The 24,708-nt window shown below is 52.6% G+C and overlaps 1 protein-coding gene across 3 annotated transcripts in view; it reads left to right on the top strand.

The window, feature by feature from the left end:
• Window positions 1–24,708, top strand: part of FGD3 (FYVE, RhoGEF and PH domain containing 3) — a 162,453-nt gene that overhangs the window by 103,605 nt on the left and 34,140 nt on the right. For 2 of the 3 annotated variants that reach the window (XM_058301466.2, XM_058301468.2), the window contains exons 2-4: window positions 6,099–6,227; window positions 20,583–20,766; window positions 23,522–24,074. In XM_058301466.2, the coding sequence (XP_058157449.1) occupies window positions 6,099–6,227; window positions 20,583–20,766; window positions 23,522–24,074 (866 nt within the window). Of the gene's footprint in view, window positions 1–6,098; window positions 6,228–19,446; window positions 19,586–20,582; window positions 20,767–23,521; window positions 24,075–24,708 lie in introns of those variants that run through there. The other variant, XM_058301469.2, reaches the window with a different exon arrangement.

The raw sequence follows: 24,708 nt of genomic DNA, 5'->3' as shown, positions 1-24,708 counted from the left end.
GCAGAGGTTTGTCCCTGATGCACTCAGGCTCTGGGGGTTTCCATCCCTCTGTGCACTGAGTCCTTCCTCCACAAGTGTTCTGGGAGGCCCGAGGACTGGCTGCGATGACAGGCAGGCCAGCGTCCATCCAGGGAGGCTGGAGGTGCTGGCCGGGTGCTATGCAGAGGGTGGGGGTGGCAGAGAGGGTGGAGGTGGCAGGAGAGGGTGGAGGTGGCAGGAGAGGAGGTATTTTGGCGGAGACCACGCGGAGGGAGGCTTGCACGTGCCATCGGGACACAAGCCAGCAGCTCCCGGGTGACATCTGGGCGTGCCGCCCCCTCCCCACGCACCTGCTCCACGTCGTGACTTTGGACCAGAGATGGAGGCCTGCCCTCGACGCTCACGCTGGGCTGCCCATGCGGCCTCCGCATCTTCCCTCTGCCCCGGCCTGGTCCTCTGGCCCCGGCGGCAGCAGGAAGCCCCTGGCTGGTCCCCCGCCTCTGGGCTTCCCATAACCCAGGACCCTTTAAACATCCTCATGGGATGTCACCTGCCTGCACGGCCTCCGTGGCTCCCACTGCTGTGACATCCAGCCTGACCCTGCAGGGAGGCGGGGGGACCTGTGGGCCACTGGCCTCTGCTCCCTCTCTGAGCTCGGCCGCACCCTGAGAGCCCCTGGCGGCCTGCCTCGACGTCCTCCGCCTTGGCGCCAGCTGCCTCCTCTGGGATGCTGGCCCCTCCAGCGGGGTTGCTGGTCTCTCCTCCTTCCCCAGTGCCTCCTAAGGCAGGATCAGCTAGCGTTGCCTTCTCTTTCTGCCCCGACTGGGTCCCAGCCTTCACCCATCACCTTCCAAATGGAAGCCAGCGTTCCTGGGGACGTAGGGCTGTCCAGACCCGTTCGTTCGTTCCTCTCCAGGCCCGCGGTGCCGTCTCCCGCTGCGCCAGCCCCAGGGCACCTTGTGGACAAGGCAAGGAGGTTCCTGCCCCCATGTCACTCAGCCTGGTGAGGGAGGCGGGCAGGGAAGGAGGAGGAGGCAAGTGGAATGGTGGTGTGCAGTGAGCACCGTGGAGGGGCTGGAGCCGAAAGGGGCAGAGCACGGGCAGGTGCGGGGAGGTCTGTCCCCTGAGCAGAGAGCGGAGAGCCGTGCACGCAACTGGGCCGGCGGGAACAGCCAGTGCAAAGGCCCTGCGGAGGCCCCAGAAGGCCAGGAAGCTGGTGAGGGGAGGCGATTCAAGGGGACAGGACAGCCTGGGAAGGATTTAAGTGTATAATGGAAATTACTGGAAGAGGGTTTTTTTTTTTACGTTTGTTTAGTTTCATTACTTTTTCAAATGCAAATTTCAAAACATAATCAAGGTAGAGAGAATTATGTAGTGAGCCGCAGGTGTCCTGTTTGAACTCACTGGCAAAGAACAGAATTCCCGAGGCCCCCGGCAGAGTTTAAAGAGTTTTGCAGCCAACGGCCCTACGCCCCCGCCCCGGGGAGCTTCTGCTTGCTTTGTCAGTCACTGAGCTCTGTCTCCAGGGAATTATGTGTCTTTTAAAGTTGTGGTTTTTCAGTTGCTTTTTATCTGTGGCAGTGGAGAGTGGTTTTCCATTTGTGGCTGTCATGTAGAATTTCTTCTAGATGAGAGTAATGTTTTAAGGAAAAATATTGCAACAGTGCAGGTTGTACATTTCCCGGCTATACTTGGGGCACTGCGAGCAACCCCAGCCTTGCAGCCCTAATGGCGAGGACCACCAGACGCCCGGCACACTGCAGAGAGGGTGGGAGAAGGTAACCTACAGGGCGCTCCCCGGTCCCTGCTTGCCTCACCACGGACCGTTCAGAAGGGTCCCTGCAGGAAGGAGGCACCGGAATCTGCCTGAAGTAAGACGCGCAGCTGTGGGGGCCCGGGATTGAGAGCCGGGCACAAGTCTGAGCCAGCTCCTGCTCCCGAGAAGCTGTGTGGCGTTAGGGAGGTTTCCGTGCCTCTCTGGGTGGCACAGGGTGTGGATCTGAAGCTCTGGGTTCTGGGACGTGAGTTGACAGGGATTTATATCAGAAACCGGCAGCTGTTCCTTTTCCCTGTTTCCTTCTGATGGGGTGAATATGGGCACGTCTCCTCCATTTCCTCATGAAAACAGGGGGTCACAGCCCGGACTCCTCCCTGGCTGGCAGACGAGAGCTTGGAGCAGGCTGAGCTCAGTCGGGCACTTTTCCCACAGGGGAGGTTTCTTTAATAAGAACCCTGCTTTTTTTTTTTTTTTAAATAAATATGGTCTGATCTTAATGTTTCAAATCCCAATCCAGTTACTTACTTACTGAGTTGGTTATTATTTTACCCTGGAAACTTTCCAGCCGACAGAAGTGGAGAGAACAAACTCCACCGCAGGCATCCATCGCCTGCTTTCCATTGTCATTAGCTGGTGCTCTGTGACCACCAGGCCCTGGTTATCTGATGCGAATCTCTAACATCGTATTATTTCATCCATAAACCTTTCCATTTGTATCTCTCAAAGAGAAGAACTGTTTTCCTTAAAGTACCTTCACTGTACCACCTCGCAGCTTAAGTAAAGAGCGCAGGACTCGGGAAACGGATTTTGGCCCAGTGGTTAGGGCGTCCATCTACCATATGGGAGGTCCGAGGTTCAAACCCCGGGCCTCCTTGACTCGTGTGGAGCTGGCCATGCGCAATGCTGATGCGCGCAAGGAGTGCCGTGCCACGCAAGGGTTTCCCCCGCGTGGGGGAGCCCCACGCGCAAGGAATGCGCCCGTGAGGAGAGCCATCCAGCGTGAAAAGAAAGAGCAGCCTGCCCAGGAATGGCGCCACCCACACTTCCCGTGCCGCTGACGACAACAGAAGCAGACAAAGAAACAAGACGTAGCAAATAGACACAGAGAACAGACAACCAGGGGAGGGGTGGGACATTAAATAAATAAAAATAAATCTTAAAAAAAAAAAAAAAAAAGAGCACAGGGCTCTCCCCGCCCTCCCTTTGGCAGGGGTCGGCTCAGCGGAGCAGCCGCTCGCTTTGCTGGTTTAGCACCTGTCGTGAGACTCCCCCACGAGGGAGTGACAGATGTCCGTGCCGGGCAGCTGCAGCCGTCGCGAAGACCCTCCGCCCGTGTAACTGTTCAGACTCCCGCAGGAAGCGTGGCGGTGCCAGACGGCCCAGCCCCCACGTCCCCCCCAGCGCTGCTTTATCAGCAGACTCTGACAGCAGACGCCCTGTCCAGCCTGCCCGCACACCCACGTGATGCTTCCCACGCGCGGCGGCCCCGAGCGAGACCACCGACGGGGACCCCTCCCCTTCCCATCCTGAGATTTGGCTTGACTTGACCCAGTCCGCTCCCCCCCGCGCCCCCCCCCCCCCCGTCGTGCCCTCAGCCAGCGGCAGGCCCGGGAAGAGACCACGGGACAGTGGGAGCAGCTCAGCGGCGCAGCTCCACCCAGCGCCTGGCACGGCTGGGTGTGACCCCCCAGACCCTCGCCAGGTCCTACGCCCGGCCCTGTGGGTGTGAACCCTTTAGTCGTTGGGGTCTTTGAAGAGGCTCTTCATTAGGACAAAGCCGAACGGGAACAGGGTGGGCCTTAATCCAGGATGACTGGAGCAGAGGAAATTCAGACCCAAGAATAGGAGACGGACAGGGACAGACGGGGACAGAGATGGCCATGGGACGGGGACAGAGAAGGCACTAAGGGCGGTGCCAAAGCTCCAGGCTGCAGAGAAGGCGTGGCCCTGCCGACCCCTTGAGGCTGGACTTCTCGCCTCCAAAACAGCGAGGCAATCAACTCCTGTCATTAAAGCCAACTCATGGGCAGTATTTGTGACAGCAGCCCCGGCAGACTAAGACGTCTAGTCTGCATGCACCTGTGACAGCCAATTCCCTCCCCTTGAAAGCGTGGCCCGGCAGCCCCGTCCCTTGGAGGTGGAATCTGCACTCGCTCTGACTCTCGCCATGGGTCTCAGCTCTCCCCCGGCCAGGACAGGCCTGCTGAGGAGTGACACCGGGGGAGCTACACGCTCCTCGCTTCTCTCGTGGCACCTGCCTGCCAGGACCACCTATTTCAAGAGACTTGTGAAGGTGCTCGGAATTCGCTGATGATCAGGCACGTCGGAGACTCCTCCATATATTTCCATTAGCAAATGGTTTTCTGTAATGAAACATCAGCCAGAGAAGCACGGCCTGGTAGATGTAAGGGAATTTCTTGTCGTAGCTTCTCTGTTGGACTGATACGGTCTTTGGACTTGCCGCCATTAATCCCTTCTGATCCAGCTTTGGGCAAAAATCGCTGTGAGTGTACCCACCCGATGATCTCACGGAGCATCCCGGTAGAGCCTTGAGGGCCTCTGCTTGGGGTAAAGGCATCTGAGCGGGGACGATGGGGCAGGGACCCTTAGGCACCGGCAGCCGGAGTAGTTGGACAGACGAGTCGGTATCATGGCTGAGGTTGTCTGCCTGGGCTGCGGAGAACACACCAAAGAGCCAGTTTGGGACATCACCCTTGTGTGCAGCGCCAAGTTCCAGGGACCTTTGCGCGACCGTTTTTACCCGTCTTACGGACAGGAGACTGGGGTTTGGGGAGTTGAATTTGTCCTCGGTTGCCTAGGTAATGGGTGGACACGGGACCACACCAGATGCCGAGCTGTGGCCGACGGGAGCCGTGTGTCCTTCCAGAAGAGCGACGCAGGCAGGGCCCGCAGCACTGCTGTTTGAGCCGTGGGGGCCGCCTCATCCCACCGAGTCCTGGGGCCAAGGGCCGGCGGTCCGGGTGGGGCCCCCTCCGTGGCTGGAGTTGCCAAGTCCGGCAGCCTGCAACGTCCCGTTCGCTGAGGTTCTGCCCAGGACGACCCTCCGGGGTGAGCCCAGGGCACAGGCTGGGGAGCTTGAGCCCCCTTCCCCCACCAGGTGCATCCCACTGAGGTGGCCACGGCCCTGGGCATGTACTGGATCGCGAACTCGTTCACGCGCCCATTCCACAAGTGAGTAAGGCGCTTCCGTCAGCGGGGAGCGGGCTCCTCCCGGCTCGCCCGCGGGTGTCCCTGAAGTCGGGGCATCAGCCGCGTTTACAGAGGGTGGTGGCTGGGCCCAGGGTCACGCAGCCAGGAGGGCCGGAGCCAGGCTCAAAGCCGCCTCTGCCCACCCTGCGGTCCATGCGCTCCACCTCCGGGAGGGGAAGGGGTGGGGGGCAGGGAGGACGGGAGGCGGCGAGGGGGCCGAGCTGGCAGGGTCGCAGATCGCCGCGGCCTGTGCGGAGCAGCGTAGGATGTCATCCTGGCCCTCGTTCCCAAACCCCCATCCTCGGGACCCCGCGATACAGTGCGTTTCGCGGTGGATTTACACGTCAAAAAAAAGACCAGGAGGCTGTAGGCTGCGTGCGACAGCGTGTGAGGGGAGGACGGGGAAGTGGGGTGTTTGCAACTCGCTTTATCCACAGGAGTCAAGACGCGAGAAGGAGCAAGTTCACGGGGACTGGACTAGAGTCAAGGACACCAGGCGCCGGGCCTGGGGTGGGGTGTTAGGCTTAAGGGGTGTCGAGTTCTTGTTTGGGGTGACGAAAAGGTTTTGATCATGGAAGGTGGTGACAGTAGCACAGCCTGATAAAAAATACAGTGAATGCCACTGAACTGTACACGGAAAGTGATTGAGATGGAAAATTTCATGTGATTTGTATGGACTGCAAATACACTTTTTCTTTTTTGAAAAAAAAAACCGAAAAGATGAATTTCCCACATCATCATCTTGGGACCAGTTTACAGAAATTCTGAGGTGAATCTTGCTGAAGTGTATCCTTGAGGGCACGGGGGACTCATCTTGGAAACTGCTGCTGAACAAATGTAGTTCCTGTAAGAAGCACCAGGGGGCGTTTTAGGCGACCTCTCTAAGCCATCAAGCCTGCCCCGCATTCCCAAGTACCTCTGCCTTAGGATGATGGGTAGCCTTTACTCTCTTGGGGTTTTTCTAGAATCTCTGAGTTATCTAAAGAGGGCTTGTTACTGATATGATTAAAAAACTAAAGTGATTTTGAAAAATGGTAGTGTGAGTTTGGTTTGCCTTGAATGGGCTACAGTGTGTGCCCAAGAAGACGGACGTTGCCCGTGTTGATCCTTCCCTTTCCTTCTCTCCGCTCAGCTTGCCTTCACGCCCCTGCCCTGCGCCGATGTCCCACTGACCTCCACCCCCGTCCCAAGGCATGTGGCCATCCCCGGAGCCTGAGCCGCCCGCCATGTTCCCAGCCGACAGGACGGAGGAGACCCCCAGGCAAGTGTTTACGTTTTTCCTCGCTTAAAAAAATGCCGCGCAATGGGTTGACTTCAGCAATGGGAATTCCCTGGCTCACGGTTTCGAGGCTAGGAGAAGTCCAAAACCAAGGCGTCAGCAAGGCCGCGCTTTCTCCCAGAAGACTGGGGCGTCCCGCCTGGGCTTTTGAGCCGCCCAGCGATGCACGCGGCGGCCCCTTCTCCCTTCTCTTCCGGATTCCCTGGACTTCCAGCTTCTGGCTGTGACCCGTGACGTCTCTCTCTGCCCTTCGCTCTGCCTTTCAAGGACCCCAGGAAGCCGGGCTGTCGCCCAGCTCGGTTCAGCGGGGCCACACCTTAACTGAAGTGACCTCTTGAAGAGGGCTCATTTCCAGACTCTGCCGTGGGGTGGCTTTAAATTCGCCCGGCCACCGCAGCAGGGTGGCTGGGCCAGTGTGGCTTCTGATATGGGCTTGGTGGGAGGTTTTCTGGCCTAAAGGGACCAAAGTGAAGCTGCAGGAAGGCCATGCAGGGCCCCCGACGGCCTTCTTTCCCAGTCTGCAGCCTGCGCACTGGCAGGTGCAGCAAACACGGTTTCTTTTAGTGCCGCATGGCACTTCGAATAGTGTCTGGATTTTCTGCTGCAGGGTCACCAAGCACCCAAACGTAGTGGTATGAAACGCCCACCCCCATTCATTATTTTTCTCTCTCATGGTTCTGGGCTTGACTAGACTCGGCTGGGGGGCTCACACTGAGGGTTTCCCATTTGGTTATAGCCAGACCACGGCTGGGACTCATTTCAAAGGCTTCCTGGCACAGCAAGGCTCTTGTCCAGCAGCTGCTGCCGGCTGTCTCCTGGGACCTCTCCGTGTGGCCCAGGCTTCCTGAACAACGTGGCGGCCGGATTCCCAGGCCAGGTGGCCCGAGGGTGCGCCAGGTGGGAGCGTCCACCTCCCGTGAGCCGGCCTCGGAAGCCACACAGCCTCCTTCCCACCACATTGTGTCATTCAAAGTGAGTCACGAAGGCAGTTCATATTTAAGGGGAGAGATCCTAGATGTCCCCTCTTAACAGGAGGCATGGCAAAGGATAAGTATAGGCATTTCTTTCTTTTTTTTTTTTTAAGACTTTTTCTTTATTCCCCCTCCCCTCATTTGCGTTCGCTGTGCCCATTCGCTATGTGCTCTCTGTGACTGCTCGTCTTCACTTGAGGAGGCACTCAAATGCTTGAGCCACCTCCGCTTCCTGCTTTGTTGTGTCTCTCATTGTCTTTCCTCTTTGTGTCTCCTTGTTCCATCATCTTGTTGCACCTGCCCGTTGTGCCAGCTCACTGTCTTGCTCGTCTTCTCCGGGAGGCACTGGGAACTGAACCTGGGACCTCCCATGTGGTAGGTGGGAGTTCAGTCACTTGAGCCACATCCACTTCCTGACATACCTTTCTTGTTCTGTTTTGTGTTCCATTCACGACACATTTTTATTGTGCTTTTCTGTGCTGGTACAATGCTAGCTACTGGGGATACAGCAGTGAACAAGACAGATAAAAACCCCTGCTTTGTAAAGCAGAGAAATAAAAGAGGGGAAGGGAGGGGGAGTGTGGGGGATGGAGATTGTACAGACAGATGTTCCCAGTCCCTGGCCTGCACGAGTTGGCGCTCTTCTCAGCCAAAGCCCCAAGGAACAGTACCGCTGGCCACCTAGTTTAACTGTTAAACTAAAATGGGTCCTTATGATACAAAAACGAAAAGCACCGTGCATGGGAATGTGTTTTCAAAGCACTGCAGATGCACTTGTTCCACTCACAGATTGTTACTAGCATGTCCGGGGCCTCAGGGGCCCTTCGGTGAGCGAGACCGAGGTGGCCCCGGCCTCATGCAGCTGGTTCCGGGGGTGCCGCTGGGGCAGGGTGCTGGGGCGGCCAGGGCAGCCTGGGGTCCTGCTACTGCCTGTCCCTGCTGGCCTCATTCCGTCACTGGCCGAGGGGAGGTCCCAGGAGCAGAGGCAGCAGTGTCCCCGCGCCCCTCTCCCCTGGCTGCTTGGAGCTAAGTGCACGATGCCCTGATGGGGGCTTGGGGGAGTATTTTACCTCTGTATATGTCTTTAGGAAACCATCAAGTCGGAGCCAAGAGGACTTTTTTTTTTAAGATTTATTTATTTATGTATCCCCTCTCCCGTTGTTTGCGCTCGCTGTCTGCTCTCTGTGTCCATTTTGCTATGTGTTCTTCTGTGTCTGCTTGTCTTCTCTTGAAGTGGCACAAGGAACCGATCCTGGGACCTTCTGGAGTGGGAGAGAGGTGCTCAATCTCTTGCACCACCTCAGCTCTCTGGTCTGCGGTGTTTCTTGTCCCTCCTCTGTGTCTCTTTTTGTTGCATTGTCTTGCTGCACCAGCTCTCTGCTCGGGCCAGCTTGCCTTCACTAGGAGGCCCCAGGAATCTAACCCTGGACTCCCTATGTGGTAGACGGGAGCCCAGTCACTTGGACCCCATCTGCTTCCTACCAAGGGGACTTTTTTTCTTCTTCTTCATTTTATTTTAAATGTCACATTCAAAAAAAAACATGAGGTCCCCATATCCCCCCCACCCCACCCACACCACCCCTCCCACATCAGCAAACTTCCATCATTGTGGCACATCCACTGCACCCGGTGAATGCCTTCTGGAGCACTGCTGCAGCACGTTTACAGTGGTCCACATTGCAGTCCACACTCTCCCCCAGTCCACCCAGTGGGCCACGGCAGGACACACAGCGTCCAGCATCCATCCCTGCAGCACCACCCAGACAACTCCAAATCCTGAAGCTGCCCCCCCACCACATCCAAGAGGACTCTTGAAAGCAGGAATGAAGCCTCCCACCTCCCCCGCCTCCTCATGCTGGGACCCTTTGATGCTGATCCATTTGGGGTGTCTGTGTCCCTCAGCAGGTGCAGCTCACCTGAGCCCTGCTGGGCCAGGCAAGGGGTTCCCAGCCCTGCTGGCGAGTCGGAATTACCTGGAGCCGAGGCCAGGGATTCCAGGGGCGCGGGTCTGGGGAGGGGCCTGGCTGCTGTGTTGCGATCCCACCAGGCCAGCCGGGCCAGCGGCTCAGGCCCACGGCGCCCCAGCATCCTCGTGTGAACCGCAGAACCACAGACTCGAACACCTCAAAGGCCGTGGCACAGTCCCCGGCACATCCTTCCACGTGTGCACGGGTGTACGTGTGCCAGCACGTGCCCTGCATGTACGTGTGCATACGAGTGTGCGTGCTGAGTGTGTGCACGTGTGCATGACACAGTTAGGGAAAGCATTAAACTCAGGCCGGCCTGCTGCACGCGCCCAGGCCCTCGGCCTCAGGTGCGGCCTGTGGCGGGAGGGAGAACTGCCCTGCCAAGCTGCTGCCTCCCCCACGGCTCCTTCACCCTCTCTCTTCGATTTTCTTTTTAAATTAATGCTTCTACTTGTTTGTTTTTTGTTAGAGAAGTTGTGGGTTTACAGAACAGTCCTGCATAAAAAACAAGATTCCCACATACCGCCCTATTGTGATCGCCTTGCCCTGGAGGGGAATCCTTTGACCACTGATGAGAGCACTTTTGTACAAGTGTCCTCTTAGCTAGGGTCTGTGCTTTAACTTTGGGTTCACTGTGTGGGTGCTATCATTCCATGGATTTTAAAAAATTTTTGTTCTTTTATCATACGTAAAACCTAGCATGTCTCCTTTTAACCACCGTCAGAGATACCCTTCTGTGCTGCGGTTACATTCACACGGTTGTGCTACCACCACCTCCATCCATTATTAAAACCCACGCTTCGTTCCACGAAGGCGCTCCGTGCCTTCTCAGCCTTGGCGTCCCCTGCCCTCCCCCACCCCATCCCCTGGTACCCCACGGTCTAAATTCCGACCCTCTGAGTTTCCTTATTCTAGTTGTTTCATATCGGTGAGTTCCTGCAATATTCGTCCTTCTGCGTCTGGCTTATTTCACTCAACATGATGTCTTCCGGCTTCCCCTGTGTTGCCGTAGGTATCAGGACTTCGTTCCTCTGTCCAGCTGGGTAATCTTTTATCCTAAAGCACTGCACCGTCTTTTGAGCACAGGGCAGGGAGTAGAAGTTTGAAGCATCCTTCCAGAGGCCTCCTCTTGCCTTGCTCCTGAGGCAGCCTCCTCTGTATTCCTGCCAGACGCTTCTCCTGCACGTGGAAACTCAGATTCAGGGGATGTTTAGTTTTTCCATCTTAGGCAGATGAAACCCAGCTGTGTTTCAGCCTTTTTTTTTTTTTTAAACAACGCAGTTTCCATTTAGGGTGATGGAGACATTTTGGTTGTGGCTGGCGGTGATGGCAGCACAACATCGTGAATGTAATTAATAGCACTGCGTTGTATAATTGAAAGTGCTTAACGTGGGAAATATCACACTGTGTATGTGTTCCTTCAATAAAAATGGAAGGAAGGGAAAAGAAAGGAAAACAGGAAGGGAGGAAGGAAAGGAGGGAGGAAGGAAGGAAGGGAGGGAGTGGGGAAGGAAAGAGAGGGAGGGAGGGAGGCAAAAGAAGAAAAGCAGAGGAAGGCAGACGGGCATAGAAAGGCAGAGGGAGATGGAGGACAGGGAGGCGGGCCGAGAGGAGCCCTGCTTACAGCGGCCAGCTTGCAGGGTCCTGGGGCGAGTGCGCCCTGAGCTGCCTCAGGACCTCCCACCACCCTTCTTCCCTCTGTGCAGGAGTCTTTGGTGTCAAACCCTGCACTCTGCAGCTCTGCCTTCAGGCTGTGGCCCGGGGGTGGCCCAGTGGAGAGCGGGTCGCGTCGTGATGCTGCCCGAGCAGCCCTGGGCCGCCCGCGCACTGGTGCCAGATCTGGGGTCCGGAAGAGCCCTCTCCGCGCAGCCTCTCTGCCTTTCCTCCTCCAGCTCCCAGGCCAGGGCCAGGGGATGCGTCACCCACCTCGGGGACCTGGTTGGGGAGCTCGGTGGGTTCCGCCGTGGGTCACGGGACTCGGCATTTGCAAATGCAGAGCCAGCGGGGGAGCATCCTTCGTTTGGCTCACCGGCCAGCTCGTGCACACAAGCCCTTCAAAGGTGGGGTGGAGTAGCTCAAGACCCCCCCACACGCGTGTCCTCCACGCGAGGACTCCCACGCAGGGCACGGGCGCGGCCCCGTGTCTTCACCGGTGGGTCCTTCCACGCACCTCGCCACCTTCTCCTCATGGGGTCATGATCCCTTTTGTAAGGAGGAAAGTCCTGCTCGGGGAATGGAAGCAACTTCCCAACTTCTCACAACTGGCTGAGGCAGGATTGACCTGCAATAAACTGGACAAATTTAACGCAGTTTGCTAATTTTTATATATATGTGTACAACCAGGCAACCATCCCCATAATCAAGTGTTTTAGTTTGCCAAAAGGCTGCCAGTGCATAAATACCAGGAATGTGTTGGCTTTCGCAAAGGGTGTTTTTTGGCGGGGTGTGGGGTGGGTCAAAGCTTCTAGATCCAAGCCATGAAAAGTCCAGCTCTGGGCGCCCTAAGAGCTGCCTTCTCGCCTGCGCCAGCTGCTGCGTGTTGAAGCGAGATGGCGGGCCAGCTCTGCCTGGCCTCTCCTTCCCTCCAGGCTGTACCATCTCCCGGAGCTCAGCTGAGGGCAGCCCGGCGTCGGGCTTACCTCACACCAGGCCCCTTCTCTCAGGCTCGGCTGCCCCGCTTTCTTCCCTGTTTCAGCTGCAAGCTCTCAGGCATGTGGCTTATCTCTCCCGGGGCTCAGCTGCTGGAGCCTTTCCTTTCTGCCACATGGCAGAGCTCTCTTTTCTGGTGTGTCCCATCTTTTATCGGACCCAGCAAGAGGGCAGAGACTCTACCTGAGTCACACCTCACTGAGGTAGTCTGATTGAAAAAAGGTCTCACACCCCCAGGAGTGAAGCAGCTCCCAAACATAATCTTTCTCTTTTAGGAATTCATAAAATAATTTCAAACGGCCCCAGCAAAATAGTGAACATATATCATCTTCCCCAAGAATTTTTTTTTTGGGGGGGTGGGGAGGGTCTGGCTTCTTTCACTTGGCAGGATTATTTTTAAATTCATCCAGTGTTTTTGGGAAGTACTCCTCTCTTTCTGATTTTCTGGAATGGTTTGTATTGAATTGGTATTATTTCTTAAATGTTTTATAAATTCAGCAGTGAAGCCATCTGTGGCAGTTTGGTATTATTTATGCATTCCAAAAAGAGATACTGATTATGTTTGCAAACTGGTCTGTTCCACTGGGCATGATACCCTCTGATTGATTTAAATTCTAAGGCTCTGTGTTTACTTGATAAAATCAAGACTAGGGGTTGAGTCCCCACCCCCTTGGTGGGCTAGATAAAGGGACACTCAGTCAAGGAGACACACAGGAGCAGATGCACAGAGGAGATACACAGAGGACGAGCAACAGCTCCATAGACATGGCAGGGGCCCTGGAGAGAGATGAGTCATTTTCCTGATAGCTTACAGCTGACCTTGTGAAGGAACCAGCAGCTGAGCCCAGGAAAAAATGAGCCCCAGAGGAAGAGAGACAAACCCTACACCAGCCGATAGCTGAGATAGGAAAAAGCTGGGACCACGCGAACCCTTAAGAGGGAGAGGAAGGCTGAACCCTCGCAGACATCCCCTGCCATCTCGTTTCAAACACGAGGCAACAGGCTTGGGGTGAGGAAGTACCTCTTATAGTACCTGAATTGGACTCCTTAGGGTCTTTTAACTGTCAGCTTCTACACCAAATAAATACCCTTTATAAAAGCTGGCAGATTTCTTGTACTTTGCATCAGCACCTCTTTGACTGACTACCACACCATCTAAACCTGGAGTTTTCTAGGAGTAAAAATTTTTAACTGCAAACATTTCTTGTCCTCAGTGTTCATTGAGCTTCTTAGATATGTGGATTTATCATTTTCCTCACATCTGGGGAAAAAAATTTGGCCATTATTTTCTCAGATATTTTCCCTACTTACCCCTTTCTGGGGACTCCAGTTATACAAACATGTTATGCTGCCTGCAGTTTCTACACATCTCACTAATGCCCTTTTCTCTCTCTTTCTATTTCTATTGCAAAGTCTTCAAGTTCACTATTCTCTTTTTTTATGATGTCTAATCTGCCATTAATCCCTTCTAGTGTATTTCTTATCTCAGACTTTATAGTTTTTATCTTTAGATATTACATCTGGGTCTTTTTATATCTTCCATGTCTCTACTTAACTTTTTTTTTTTTTAAGATTTATTTATTTCTCTCCCCCCCCCCACCCTGATTGTCTGTTCTCTGTGTCTATTTGCTGCGTCTTGTTTCTTTGTCCGCTTCTGTTGTTGTCAGTGGCACGGGAATCTGTGTCTCTTTTTTTGTTGAGTCAGCTCTCCGTGTGTGCGGCGCCATTCCTGGGCAGGCTGCACTTTGTTTCGCGCTGGGCGGTTCTCCTTATGGGGCGCACTCCTTGCGCGTGGGATTCCCCTACGTGGGGGACACCCCTGTGTGGCATGGCACTCCTTGTGCGCATCAGCACTGTGCGTGGACCAGCTCCACACAGGTCAAGGAGACCCGGGGTTTGAACCGCGGACCTCCCATGTGGTTGACGGATGCCCTAACCACTGGGCCAAGTCCGTTTCCCTCTACTTAACTTTTGAACATAGTGAAATAAAGGTATAGTAACTGTTTTAATGTTCTGCTAATTCTAACATCTTGTCAATTATGGGTCAGTTTCAATTTACTGATTACTCTCCTCATTATGGATTGCATATTCCTGCTTCTTTGCATGTCTGGTAATTAAACAGTTTTTCTTTTAGTTAAAGAAAGTGTAAGTTTACAGAGAAATCACGTAAAAAATATAGTGGTCCCATATAACCCCCTATTGCTGACACTTTGCATTAGTATAGTGCCATTGTTTAAAACTGATGAAAGGGTTTTAAAACTGTAGCATTAACTATAGTCCATAGTTTATATCAGGGTGTCTTTCCATATACCACCCATTTTTTTTTTTTTTAGGTTTTTGTTGTTGTTGTTGTTTTCTCTCCCCTTTCCCCCCCAGTTGTCTGCTTTCTGTGTACATTCATTGCGTGAAGAACCACTTCTGTCCTTATTAGTGGCACTGGGAATCTGTGTTTCTTTTTATCGCCTCATCTTGATGTGTCAGCTCTCCGTGTGTGCGGCACCATTCTTGGGCAGGCTGCACTTTCCTTCGTGCTGGGTGGGTCTCCTTACGGGGCGCACGCCTTGCGCATGGGCCAGCTCCGCACGGGTCAAGGAGGCCCGGGGTTTGAACCGCGGACCTCCCATGTGGTAGACGGACGCCCTAGCCATTGAGCCAAATCTGCTTCCCATACCACCCTATTTATACCACCTTGTGTTAGTGTGGTATATCTGTTAAAATTCAAGAAATTGCATTTTTATGCTTGTATTTCTAATTATAGTTCATCATTTACAAAAGTGTTCACTATGTTTTACAGTCTTATGTTTTATCTTTCAATTTCTGGTCTAGTAACGTAATTATGACCTAAAATTCCCCCTTTTAACCACATTCACTTATATAATTCAGAAGTGCTGTTAATTACACTCACAATAATGTGCTACCATTACCAACATCTATTTTCAAAACTTTACAGTCATCCTAAACAGAAGTTCTGTACAAATTAAGCATTAAGTCCCCCAAACCCAGCATACCGGCTTACTTCCCTCAGCATAATGTCTTCAGAGTTCATCCATGTCATTTCACGTGTCAGGACTTCACCCCTTCTTATGGCTGAATAGTATTCCATTGCGTATAGACCACATTTTGTTTATCCAGTCATCAATGGACACTTGGGCTGCATCCATCTTTTGGCAGTTACAAACAATGCCAGTATGAGCATTGGTATGCAAATATCTGTTTGAGTCGCTATTTTCTTTTGGGTATATACCTAGTAGGTAGAATGCTGGGTCGTATAGTAATTCTGTACTCCACTCCCCGAGGAAGAGCCTAATTGTCTTCCACAGTGGCTGTACTATTTACACTGCCACCGGCAATGAACGAGTGTTCCTATTTCTCCACATCCTCTCTAACACTGGTAATCTGTTGTTTTTTAAAAATAGAAGCCATTCTAATGTGGGTGTGACATGAGACCTCACTGTGGTTTTTATTTGGACTTCTCTAACTGCGAATAATGTTGAGCATCTTTTCATATGCTTTTTAGCTATTTCTATTTCCTCTTTGGAGAAATGTCTATTCAAGCCTTTCGCCCATTTTTAAATTGGGATTTTGTCTTTTTATAATTGAATTGTAGGATTTCTTTATATATTCTGGATATTAAACCATTACTGGATAGGTAGTTTCCAAATATTTGCTCCCATTGAATAGGTCGTCGTTTCACTTTTGTGATAAAGTCCTTTGATGCACAAACTTTTTTTTTACTTTGTTTTATTGAGATATATTTACATACCATACAATCCATCCAAAGTGTGTTATCAATAGGCACAGAAGGTTTTTATTTTAATGAGATCCCATTTATCTATTTTTTGTTGTTGTTACTTGTGCTTTGGGTATAATGTCTAAGAAACATTTGCCTAACACAAGATTCCAAAGACACTTCCCTACATTTTCTTCTAGGAGTTTTATAGTCATTGTTTTACATTTAGGCCTTTGATACATTTGAGTTAATCTTTGTGCATGGTGTGAGATAGGGGTCCTTCTTCATTCTTTTGCATATGAATATCCAGTTCTCTCAGCAACGTTTGTTGAAGAGACTTCTTTCTCATTTGAGCATACTTGGCAGTCTTGTAAAAAATCAGTTGGCTATAGATGAGGGTCTATTTCTGAACTCTCAAAATTCCATTGCTCTGTATATCTATCTTTGTGCCAGTACCATATTGTTTTGATCGCTTAGTTTTGTAATAAGCTTTAAAGTCAGAAAGTTTTAGTCCTCTACCTTCATTCTTTGTTTTCAATATATTTTTGTCTTTTTGGGGCTCCTTAACTCTTCCAAATAAATATAATGATTGGCTTTTCCATTTCTGAAAAGCAGGATGTTGGGATTTTGATTGGGATTGCATTGAATCTGTAAATCATTTTGGATAGAATTGTCATCTTAATGCTTCTTTATGAACACAGAATGTCCTTCCACTTATTTAGATCTCCTTTAATTTCTTTTAGCACAGTTTTGTAGTTTTTTTGTGTACAGGTCCTTTACAAACTCGGTACATTTATTCCTAGGTATTTAGTTCTTTTAGTTGCTATTGTAAGTGGAATTTTATTTCTTGGTTTCCTCCTCAGATTGTTCATTACTAATGTATAAAAGCACTATAGTTTTTTTCATGTTGATCTTGTATGCTAACACTTGGCTGAATTTGTTTATTTATTTATTTTTTTTTTTTAAAGATTGATTTATTTAATTTCCCCCCCTCCCCTGGTTGTCTGTTCTTGGTGTCTATTTGCTGCGTCTTGTTTCTTTGTCCGCTTCTGTTGTCGTCAGCGGCACGGGAAGTGTGGGCGGCGCCATTCCTGGGCAGGCTGCTCTTTCTTTTCACGCTGGGCGGCTTTCGTGGGCACACTCCTTGCGCGTGGGGCTCCCCCATACGGGGGACACCCTTGCGTGGCACGGCACTCCTTGCGCGCATCAGCACTGCGCATGGCATCAGCAGCTCCACACGGGTCAAGGAGGCCCGGGGTTTGAACCGCGGACCTCCCATATGGTAGATGGACGCCCTAACCACTGGGCCAAAGTCCGTTTCCCTGAATTTGTTTATTAAGATTGCATGGGGGGAGGCACATTTGTTTTACTGCCAGGAGAAAACTTTCTTTCTTCTGTTCGTTCTCCTGGAATCTTGATCTGTTCTGTTTGTGTTTGTGCAGAATTTTCTCCCCAGCTCCTAAGATTTGCTAAAATCTCACCCTCACTCAGTGCCCCGTTTTCCTTACACATTTCACTTCTGGGACTCATCCTGTCCTACATCCCCTGCCCCATAATTTTTCTTCCTGTGAGGTTTTTCAGCCTCAATGTTCTTCTGCATTAGGGTATCCTGGCCCTGGGAGCCAGGTAAGGTCGGACCATAAAGGTGGGTCAATCCAGAAAAGTCCATTTTTGTATCTAGGTGGTCCAGCCAACAGAAACTGGATGGAGTGTGCATACCTCTTGCCAACAGTTCTGCTGTAGTTTCTCTGCCCCTCTCCAGGGGCCCCTTTTTATGCACCCCAACTTAGTGGTTTGTGTTCTACTTTAGTCTCTGCAGACTTGGGTCCCTAACTCACTCCTGTGAGTGGCTCTATAGTCTGCAGTCACTGCATCAGGGACCCAGGACATGCTGCCTCTTTGTGACTCCTAAGCTATATGGGACTGGGAGAGGGTGTGGGACAGAAATTTCCTACCTGATCTTAGAGATTATTTTTCTTTTTCTTTGATTCAGCACGATCGTAGAGTCCTTCTCTAGTATCTGTTGTCCTCCAGATCGGTAGGATTTGTTTCCTGAGGGGAAATTTTTCCAGGGGACGTCTTACATTGCCATGTTGATGACATCACCCCATGTCTAGTAATTTTTTATTGGATGCCAGACATTGTGAATTTTACCTTGTTGGGTGCTGGACGTTTTTGATAGGTATTCTTGAGCTTTATTCAGGGATGGCATATTAGTTTGCCTGAGTGACTATCACAAACACCACACTATGGGGTGGCTTAAACAATGGGAATGGATTGACATGGTTTCAGAAGCTAGAAGTCCAAAATCAAGGTATGCTTTCTCCCCGAAGACTGTGGGGTTCTTTTTTTTTTTTTTTAAGATTTGTTTATTTTATTTATTTATCTCCCTTCCCCCCCACTCCAGTTGTCTGTTCTCTGTGTCTATTTGCTGCGTGTTCTTCTTTGTCCGCTTCTGTTGTTGTCAGCGGCACGGGAATCTGTGTTTCTTTTTGTTGCATCATCTTGTGTCAGCTCTCCATGTGTGCGGCGCCATTCCTGGGCAGGCTGTACTTTCTTTTGTGCTGGGCGGCTCTCCTTACAGGGCGCACTCCCTGCGCGTGGGGCTCCCCTACGTGGGGGACACCCCTGCGTGGCAGGGCACTCCTTGCACACATCAACACTGCACATGGGCCAGCTCCACACGGGTCAAGGAGGCCCGGGGTTTGAACTGCAGACCTCCCATGTGGTAGATGGACGCCCTAACCACTGGGCCAAGTCCGCTTCCCGACTGGGGTTCTGATGCTGGCTGGCTGGCAATCCTTGGGGTTTCTTGGCTTTCCTATCACATGGAGATGTCTTCTCCTTTTTCTTCTGGGTTCCCCCTGACTTCCTACTTCTGGCTTTTTCCAAGGCCTCCTGTAATCCAGACGAAGACCCACCCTCGTTCAGTTGGCCACACCTTACCTAAAATAACACCTTTAAGAGGTCTGCAGGAATGAGGTTGAGGATAAAGACTGTTTCTAAATCGGGGTGCATAATTCAGTCACCACCAATGTAATTAAGTTTCTTGGAAACAGTTTCGTCTTTTCAGGTCTTGCTTTCAAGATCTGTTGGTTGGGACCAGAGCAGTGTTCACTATAGGAATAATTATTCCTTACGACCGAGACAAGACCCTTCTGAGTACACAAGCCAGTCCCCTGTGAATCTTGCAGTTTTCCATGCTGACTGGCAGGGACAGACCCTATCCCCTGCCCCAAGTGAGTGCCAGGTAATGTTCCCACTAGTCCTTCCAGATGGTTCTTTCCCAAGCCTTGTGGAGTTCCTCGCACACATGCGCGGAACAGTACTCAGCTGAACATTTCTCTGCAATTCTTTGACATTCTTTCTCTTAGGCAGCTCTCTCCTTTCTGGTACTCTGTCTTGCAAGCTGTTGTTTTATATGGTTTGTCCATTTTTTGGTTGTTTTGGGTAGGAGAATAAATCTGGTTTCTGTAAATCTTGGCCAGAAGCGTAAGTCCCCCAAAGTGGAATTCGATTCAGGCTCTGTCTTGTTCCAAACAGCTGACAACCCTGCCTCTGGATACACTGAGGCTGAGAGCCCAGTTTGCATTCCATTTGGCATATTTTTATTGCTGGGTCATGTCTGAGTTCTGGAAACTTGAGTTTATCTCCTGGGCTATGGGATGAATGCAGTAAAACATGTATTTTCTGTTGAGAAATCTTAATATTTCTTCTCCCCATTAAGCTCTCTTTAAGAATGTGGCAGTAGCCAATGGGAAATGCCCATCTTGAACTGATTTCATTGTCTCTCGTAAAGAAAGTTCCACTCAAGAATAGTTTTTGCCACGTGAGAAAACTGAGAGCTCATGAAACTTTTGCGGGGGTAGGGAGGAGGTGCAGCCACCCATGGAATCACGTCAACTCTCAGAACAGTACGTGGAGAAGTGGCTGACGCCTGGGCTTCTCCCTGCACGCTCCGCAGAAGCATTCCTGCCTGCGCAAAGCAACTGTGGTCAACTGAGTCCGCTTTTCCATTTGTGTGTATGTGACATCTGCTTCTTCACCAGCCATTCTTTATTCTGTTTAGCAAGTGAGGAAGGGACCATGTAAAGAAGCTGCTGGCAGAAGAATATGAGTGTGAGTTGGTGTGTCAGTGTGTGTGGGTATTTGTGGGTGGGTGAGAAGGCGTGTGGTTGAGTGCAGGGGTGTAGGTGTAAACGTGTGTGTGTCTGAGTCTCAGTGTATGTGACTGAGTTGTGTGTCAGTGTGAGTGTGTGGGTAAGACTGTGTGATGAGTGTAGGAGAAAGTCTGTAAGTGTATCTGAGTGTCAGCGTATGTGCCTGTGTGTCCGTGAGTCAGTATGTCAGTAGGAGTGAATGGGTGGGAATGTTGTGGGGAGTGCGTGTGAGTTGGTGTGTCAGTGTGAGTGTGTATGAGAATACATGTGGATGAATGCAGGCCTGTAGATGTCAAAGTGTGCGTGTGTGACAGGGTGTGTGTCCGTGTGTGGGTGTGCCTGTGATGCAGTGTGAGTTATGGTGTGACTGTGAAAGGTGTGTGCCCTTGGGAGGGTGTCTGGCTGAGGGTGTTTGTGGCCGTGTCTTGGGGAGTGGGCTGGGGAGGTATGGGTGGTGCTCGCTGATCCCCCCTCACATTGGGTGAAACTGCCTCCCTGGCCGCAGGGTACTGTGAGGCCAGAAACTCGCTTCACCCTGGCTCTGGACCTTGCATGCTAAGCCCCAGAAGCTGCGCGCACCACCGGGCATGGCACAGGTGCCCGCCCTGCCCCTCCCAGAGCCACACATGTCTGCCTGGCGGCCGAGGACACAGCCGTGCTGTTTCCACCCCCGAGGCCTCCGGGACCGCTCGGGCCAGAACGGACCTGCCCGGGCGGGGAACCCTCGGGGTCCGCGGGACAGAGCTACAGAGCTGGTTTCTTCCACTCTGTCCCCCTAGAACTGAGGCTCGTCCCCCCACACGCCATAAATGTCCCTTGGAAGAAGCGGGTTTTCATCCTCCTTTAATTTTTTTTTCCAGTGCCTCCTAAACCACTCTACCTCAGACCTGCGGGGCAAGAAAAAGATTTTCAGCAGATCCCTCCAGCCCCGCGGCGGCCTCTGCCGGCCAACCCAGGCACCCCGGGGACCCTGCCGCCAGCAGGAAGCCAGGCACCCACCCCCTCGTCTGTCAGCGCACTCATTGGGAAGTTTGAAAGCATCAGGTAACCCACATGTCACTTAAGGGGAAGTCATTGTCAGCAGCAGTTTAGCAGATTTGTTCCTTGTTCTCCTCGCAGCTCTCCCTTGGGTTCAAGGGAACAGTTCAGTGAATGCTAGTCTCCCTCTGCTTCATCCTAGCCTTTCCAGCCTCCTCAGCTGAAATTCCTGCACACTTCACATTAACACTCTAGTTTGCCTCCCCCCCAAGCCAGGTGAGGGGTGATGTGAAAGTGTACAGTAGCTTCTGTCTATCCAGAGAGGAGAAAGCACCTGGGATTTGGAGGCAAAAGTCCCGGCTTTATGTCATCAAGCAAAGAAAGCCCCAGCTCATCCCTCCCCTGTGAACGGGGGGGAATGAGAGATGAGGAGGGTGCCGCGCACTGATCCCCGGCAAGTCACCAGGTCTCTAGAAGCTTCTTTTCTCACCTGTAAAGGAGAATAACAACCGTGGTGGTGGTGGTGGTGGTGGTGGTGATGATGATGAAGTGATGGTGATGGTGGTGATGATGGTGATGGTGATGAAGATGGTGGTGATGGTGGCATTGATGGTGAGGATGGTGATGATGGTGATGAGGATGATGGCAGTGATGGTGGTGATGATGGTGGTGATGGTGAGGATGGTGGTGAGGATAGTGGTGGTGATGGTGATAGTGATGGTGATGGTGGTGATGATGGTGATGGTGATGAAGATGAGGATGGTGGTGATGGTGGCATTGATGGTGAGGATGGTGATGAGGATGATGGTAGTCATGGTGGTGATGGTGGTGGTGATGGTGAGGATGGTGGTGGTGATGGTGAGGATGGTGATGAGGATGATAGTGGTGATGGTGGTGATGATGGTGAGGATGGTGGTGGTGAGGATGGTGGTGGTGATGGTAGTGGTAGATAGCGATGGTAGTGCTGCTGCTGCTGATAGTGATAGTGGTGATGATAATGGTGGTGGTGATTATGGTGATGGTGGTGGTGGTGATGAAGATAGTTGGGATGGTGGTGGTGGTGGTGGTGGTGGTTATGGTGATGATGAAGGTAGATGTGATGGTGGTGATGGTGGTGGTGATTGTGTGATGGTGGTGGTGATGATGAAGTAGTTGGGATTGTGGTGATGGTGGTGGTGGTAGTGATGGTGATAGTGATGGTGGTGGTGGTGGTGGTGGTGGTGATGGTGGTGGTGATGGTGGTGGTGATGGTGATGATGGTGGTGGTGATGGTGATGGTGGTGGTGATGGTGGTGGTGATGGTGATGGTGGTGGTGATGATGAAGTAGTTGGGATGGTGGTGATGGTGGTGGTGGTAGTGATGGTGATAGTGATGGTGGTGGTGGTGATTATGGTGGTGATGGTGGTGGTGGTGGTGATGGTGATGGTGATGGTGGTGGTGGTGGTGATGGTGGTGGTGATGGTGATGGTGATGGTGGTGGTGGTGGTGGTGGTGGTAGTGATGGTGATAGTGATGGTGGTGGTGGTGATTATGGTGGTGATGGTGATGGTGGTGGTGGTGGTGATGGTGATGGTGGTAGTGATGGTGATAGTGATGGTGGTGGTGGTGATTATGGTGGTGATGGTGGTGGTGGTGGTGATGGTGGTGGTGATGGTGATGGTGGTGGTGATGATGAAGTAGTTGGGATGGTGGTGATGGTGGTGGTGGTAGTGATGGTGATAGTGATGGTGGTGGTGGTGATTATGGTGGTGATGGTGGTGGTGGTGATGGTGGTGGTGATGGTGATGGTGATGGTGGTGGTGGTGGTGATGGTGATAGTGATGGTGGTGGTGGTGATTATGGTGGTGATGGTGGTGGTGGTGGTGATGGTGGTGGTGGTGGTGGTAGTGATGGTGATAGTGATGGTGGTGGTGGTGATTATGGTGGTGATGGTGGTGGTGGTGGTGATGGTGGTGGTGATGGTGATGGTGGTGGTGGTGGTGATGGTGATGGTGATGGTGATGATGGTGGTGGTGATTATGGTGGTGGTGGTGATGGTGGTGGTGGTAGTGATGGTGATAGTGATGGTGGTGGTAATGGTGGTGGTGATTATGGTGGTGGTGGTGATGATGGTGGTGATGGTGATGATGGTGGTGGTGATTATGGTGGTGGTGGTGATGATGGTGGTGGTGGTGATGGTGGTGGTGATGGTGATGATGGTGGTGGTGATTATGGTGGTGGTGGTGATGGTGGTGGTGGTAGTGATGGTGATAGTGATGGTGGTGGTAATGGTGGTGGTGATTATGGTGGTGGTGGTGATGATGGTGGTGGTGGTGATGGTGGTGGTGATGGTGATGATGGTGGTGGTGATTGTGATGGTGGTGGTGGTGATGAGCATAGTAACTGCCTTATCTCAAGATTGTTGTAAGCATCATTAAACCCAGTGGACATGAAAGTGCTTTAAATGGAAACCACTGTACTCATATTGGTTATTATTATTTCGCACATACATTTTAAATGTATTGGGTGACAAGTAGTTTTATACTACAGGATTTCCTTTCTTACATAAGAAAAATTTATTTTAAAATTTTCCACTTGCCGTTATCCAAAAGCCCCTCTGGGTGGGACCTGACTGCACCTGCCCAGGGTGTTCAGATATCACACAGAGACACACCATGGGCTAGGGGATGTCCCGGGGGTCAGAGGACCGGGCTTGCACCTCAGCTGCAAGTCTGTGTCCTTGGGGCCTATGTTCCCTATGGTGAGGGGCCCCCAGAGGGCTGTGCCCACTGTGAGCCTGTGCTGGGCAGAGCTGAGCCAGCATCATTTCTCCCCCCACAGGAAGCCCCCTCTCGGCCTCCCACGGACCTTGGCCAGCTCAGCTGGGAGGATGGAGTCGGGCGTGGGCTCCTCAGCCCCCTCTGGTCCTGTTGCCACCCTCGGGGGGCTGGACGCTGGGCCTGGCAGCCCCTCCCTGGAGAAGGCTGAGGCCAGGGAGCTCCACCCCTTGGAGCCGGGGAAGCCCTGCGAGCTCCCCGTCGGGGCGGACCCCCACCGCGGGGGCCGCGGCAGCCTGGGCGCGCCGGCGGCCGCGGGGACCAGCGCCCTGGAGACAGGCTCCACGGGTGAGCCGGGCGCCGGCGGGAAGCTCCCTAACCGGGACAGCGGGATCGACAGCCCGTCCTGCAGCATGAACTTCCCCTGCGAGGAGGGCATCGAGGCCAGCAAGGGCCCCACCCTCCTGGGGCTGCACCCCCAGACGGACTCAGACAGCAGCACCCTGCGGGGCGCCCCCCAGGAGGAGGCCGACAGCGACGTGGATGAGGGCAGCGGCGAGGAGCCCGAGCCGGCGCCCATCCCCCCGGGGGCCAACGCGGACGTGGACGTGGCCAAGGTAAGCCTCCCCCTCCTTCCTCCCAGCCGCAAGCTTCCCTGCTCTCCTCTGAGAGGAGGGGGCATGGTTTTGGGGGGGCGTCTCCCAAGCGCTGCTTCAGCACCCAGCTCCCAGCCTTGTCCTCGGCGATGACACATGGAGAGCACCCTGCGCTGGAGCCTGCAAAGAAGACACTGCGGAAGGACATGTGACACCCTTGGGCCAAACCAGCTTGCCCCTCCCTGAGCCTCAGTTTCCCCATCTGCAAGTGCACGAGGCCATGTAAACCTTGCGAAAGCCCCATCCGGGAAGAAGGCAGTATTAGGACCAACTTCGTGTTTTATATGAGGAAACTGAGGCACGGAGAGTTTAGTGCCTGCCCTGGGTCATGCAGGGCAGCCCAGGCTGCCTTGTCCAGGGCCCCTGGGCACGTGGCCACTGTCCTGCTCAGGTGTGTGGGCACACAGCAGGCTGGCACGCTGGGTAAACAGAGCTGCCCGGGGTGTGGATGGGTCTGTCTCGAGGTGAAGTTCGTTTCGGCTGCCTCTGGCATTAAGCTGTGGGTGCCATGCAGGGACACATGGGGACATGTCACCAAAACCCCTGGCTGGACATCAGTGGATAAGCCAGCAGGTGACTGGGTCCCAGCAGAACA

The sequence above is a fragment of the Dasypus novemcinctus genome, chromosome 8 (genome assembly GCF_030445035.2).
Source record: "Dasypus novemcinctus isolate mDasNov1 chromosome 8, mDasNov1.1.hap2, whole genome shotgun sequence".
Taxonomy (NCBI): Eukaryota; Metazoa; Chordata; class Mammalia; order Cingulata; family Dasypodidae; genus Dasypus; species Dasypus novemcinctus.
This window is presented reverse-complemented; position numbering and strand designations above follow the sequence as displayed.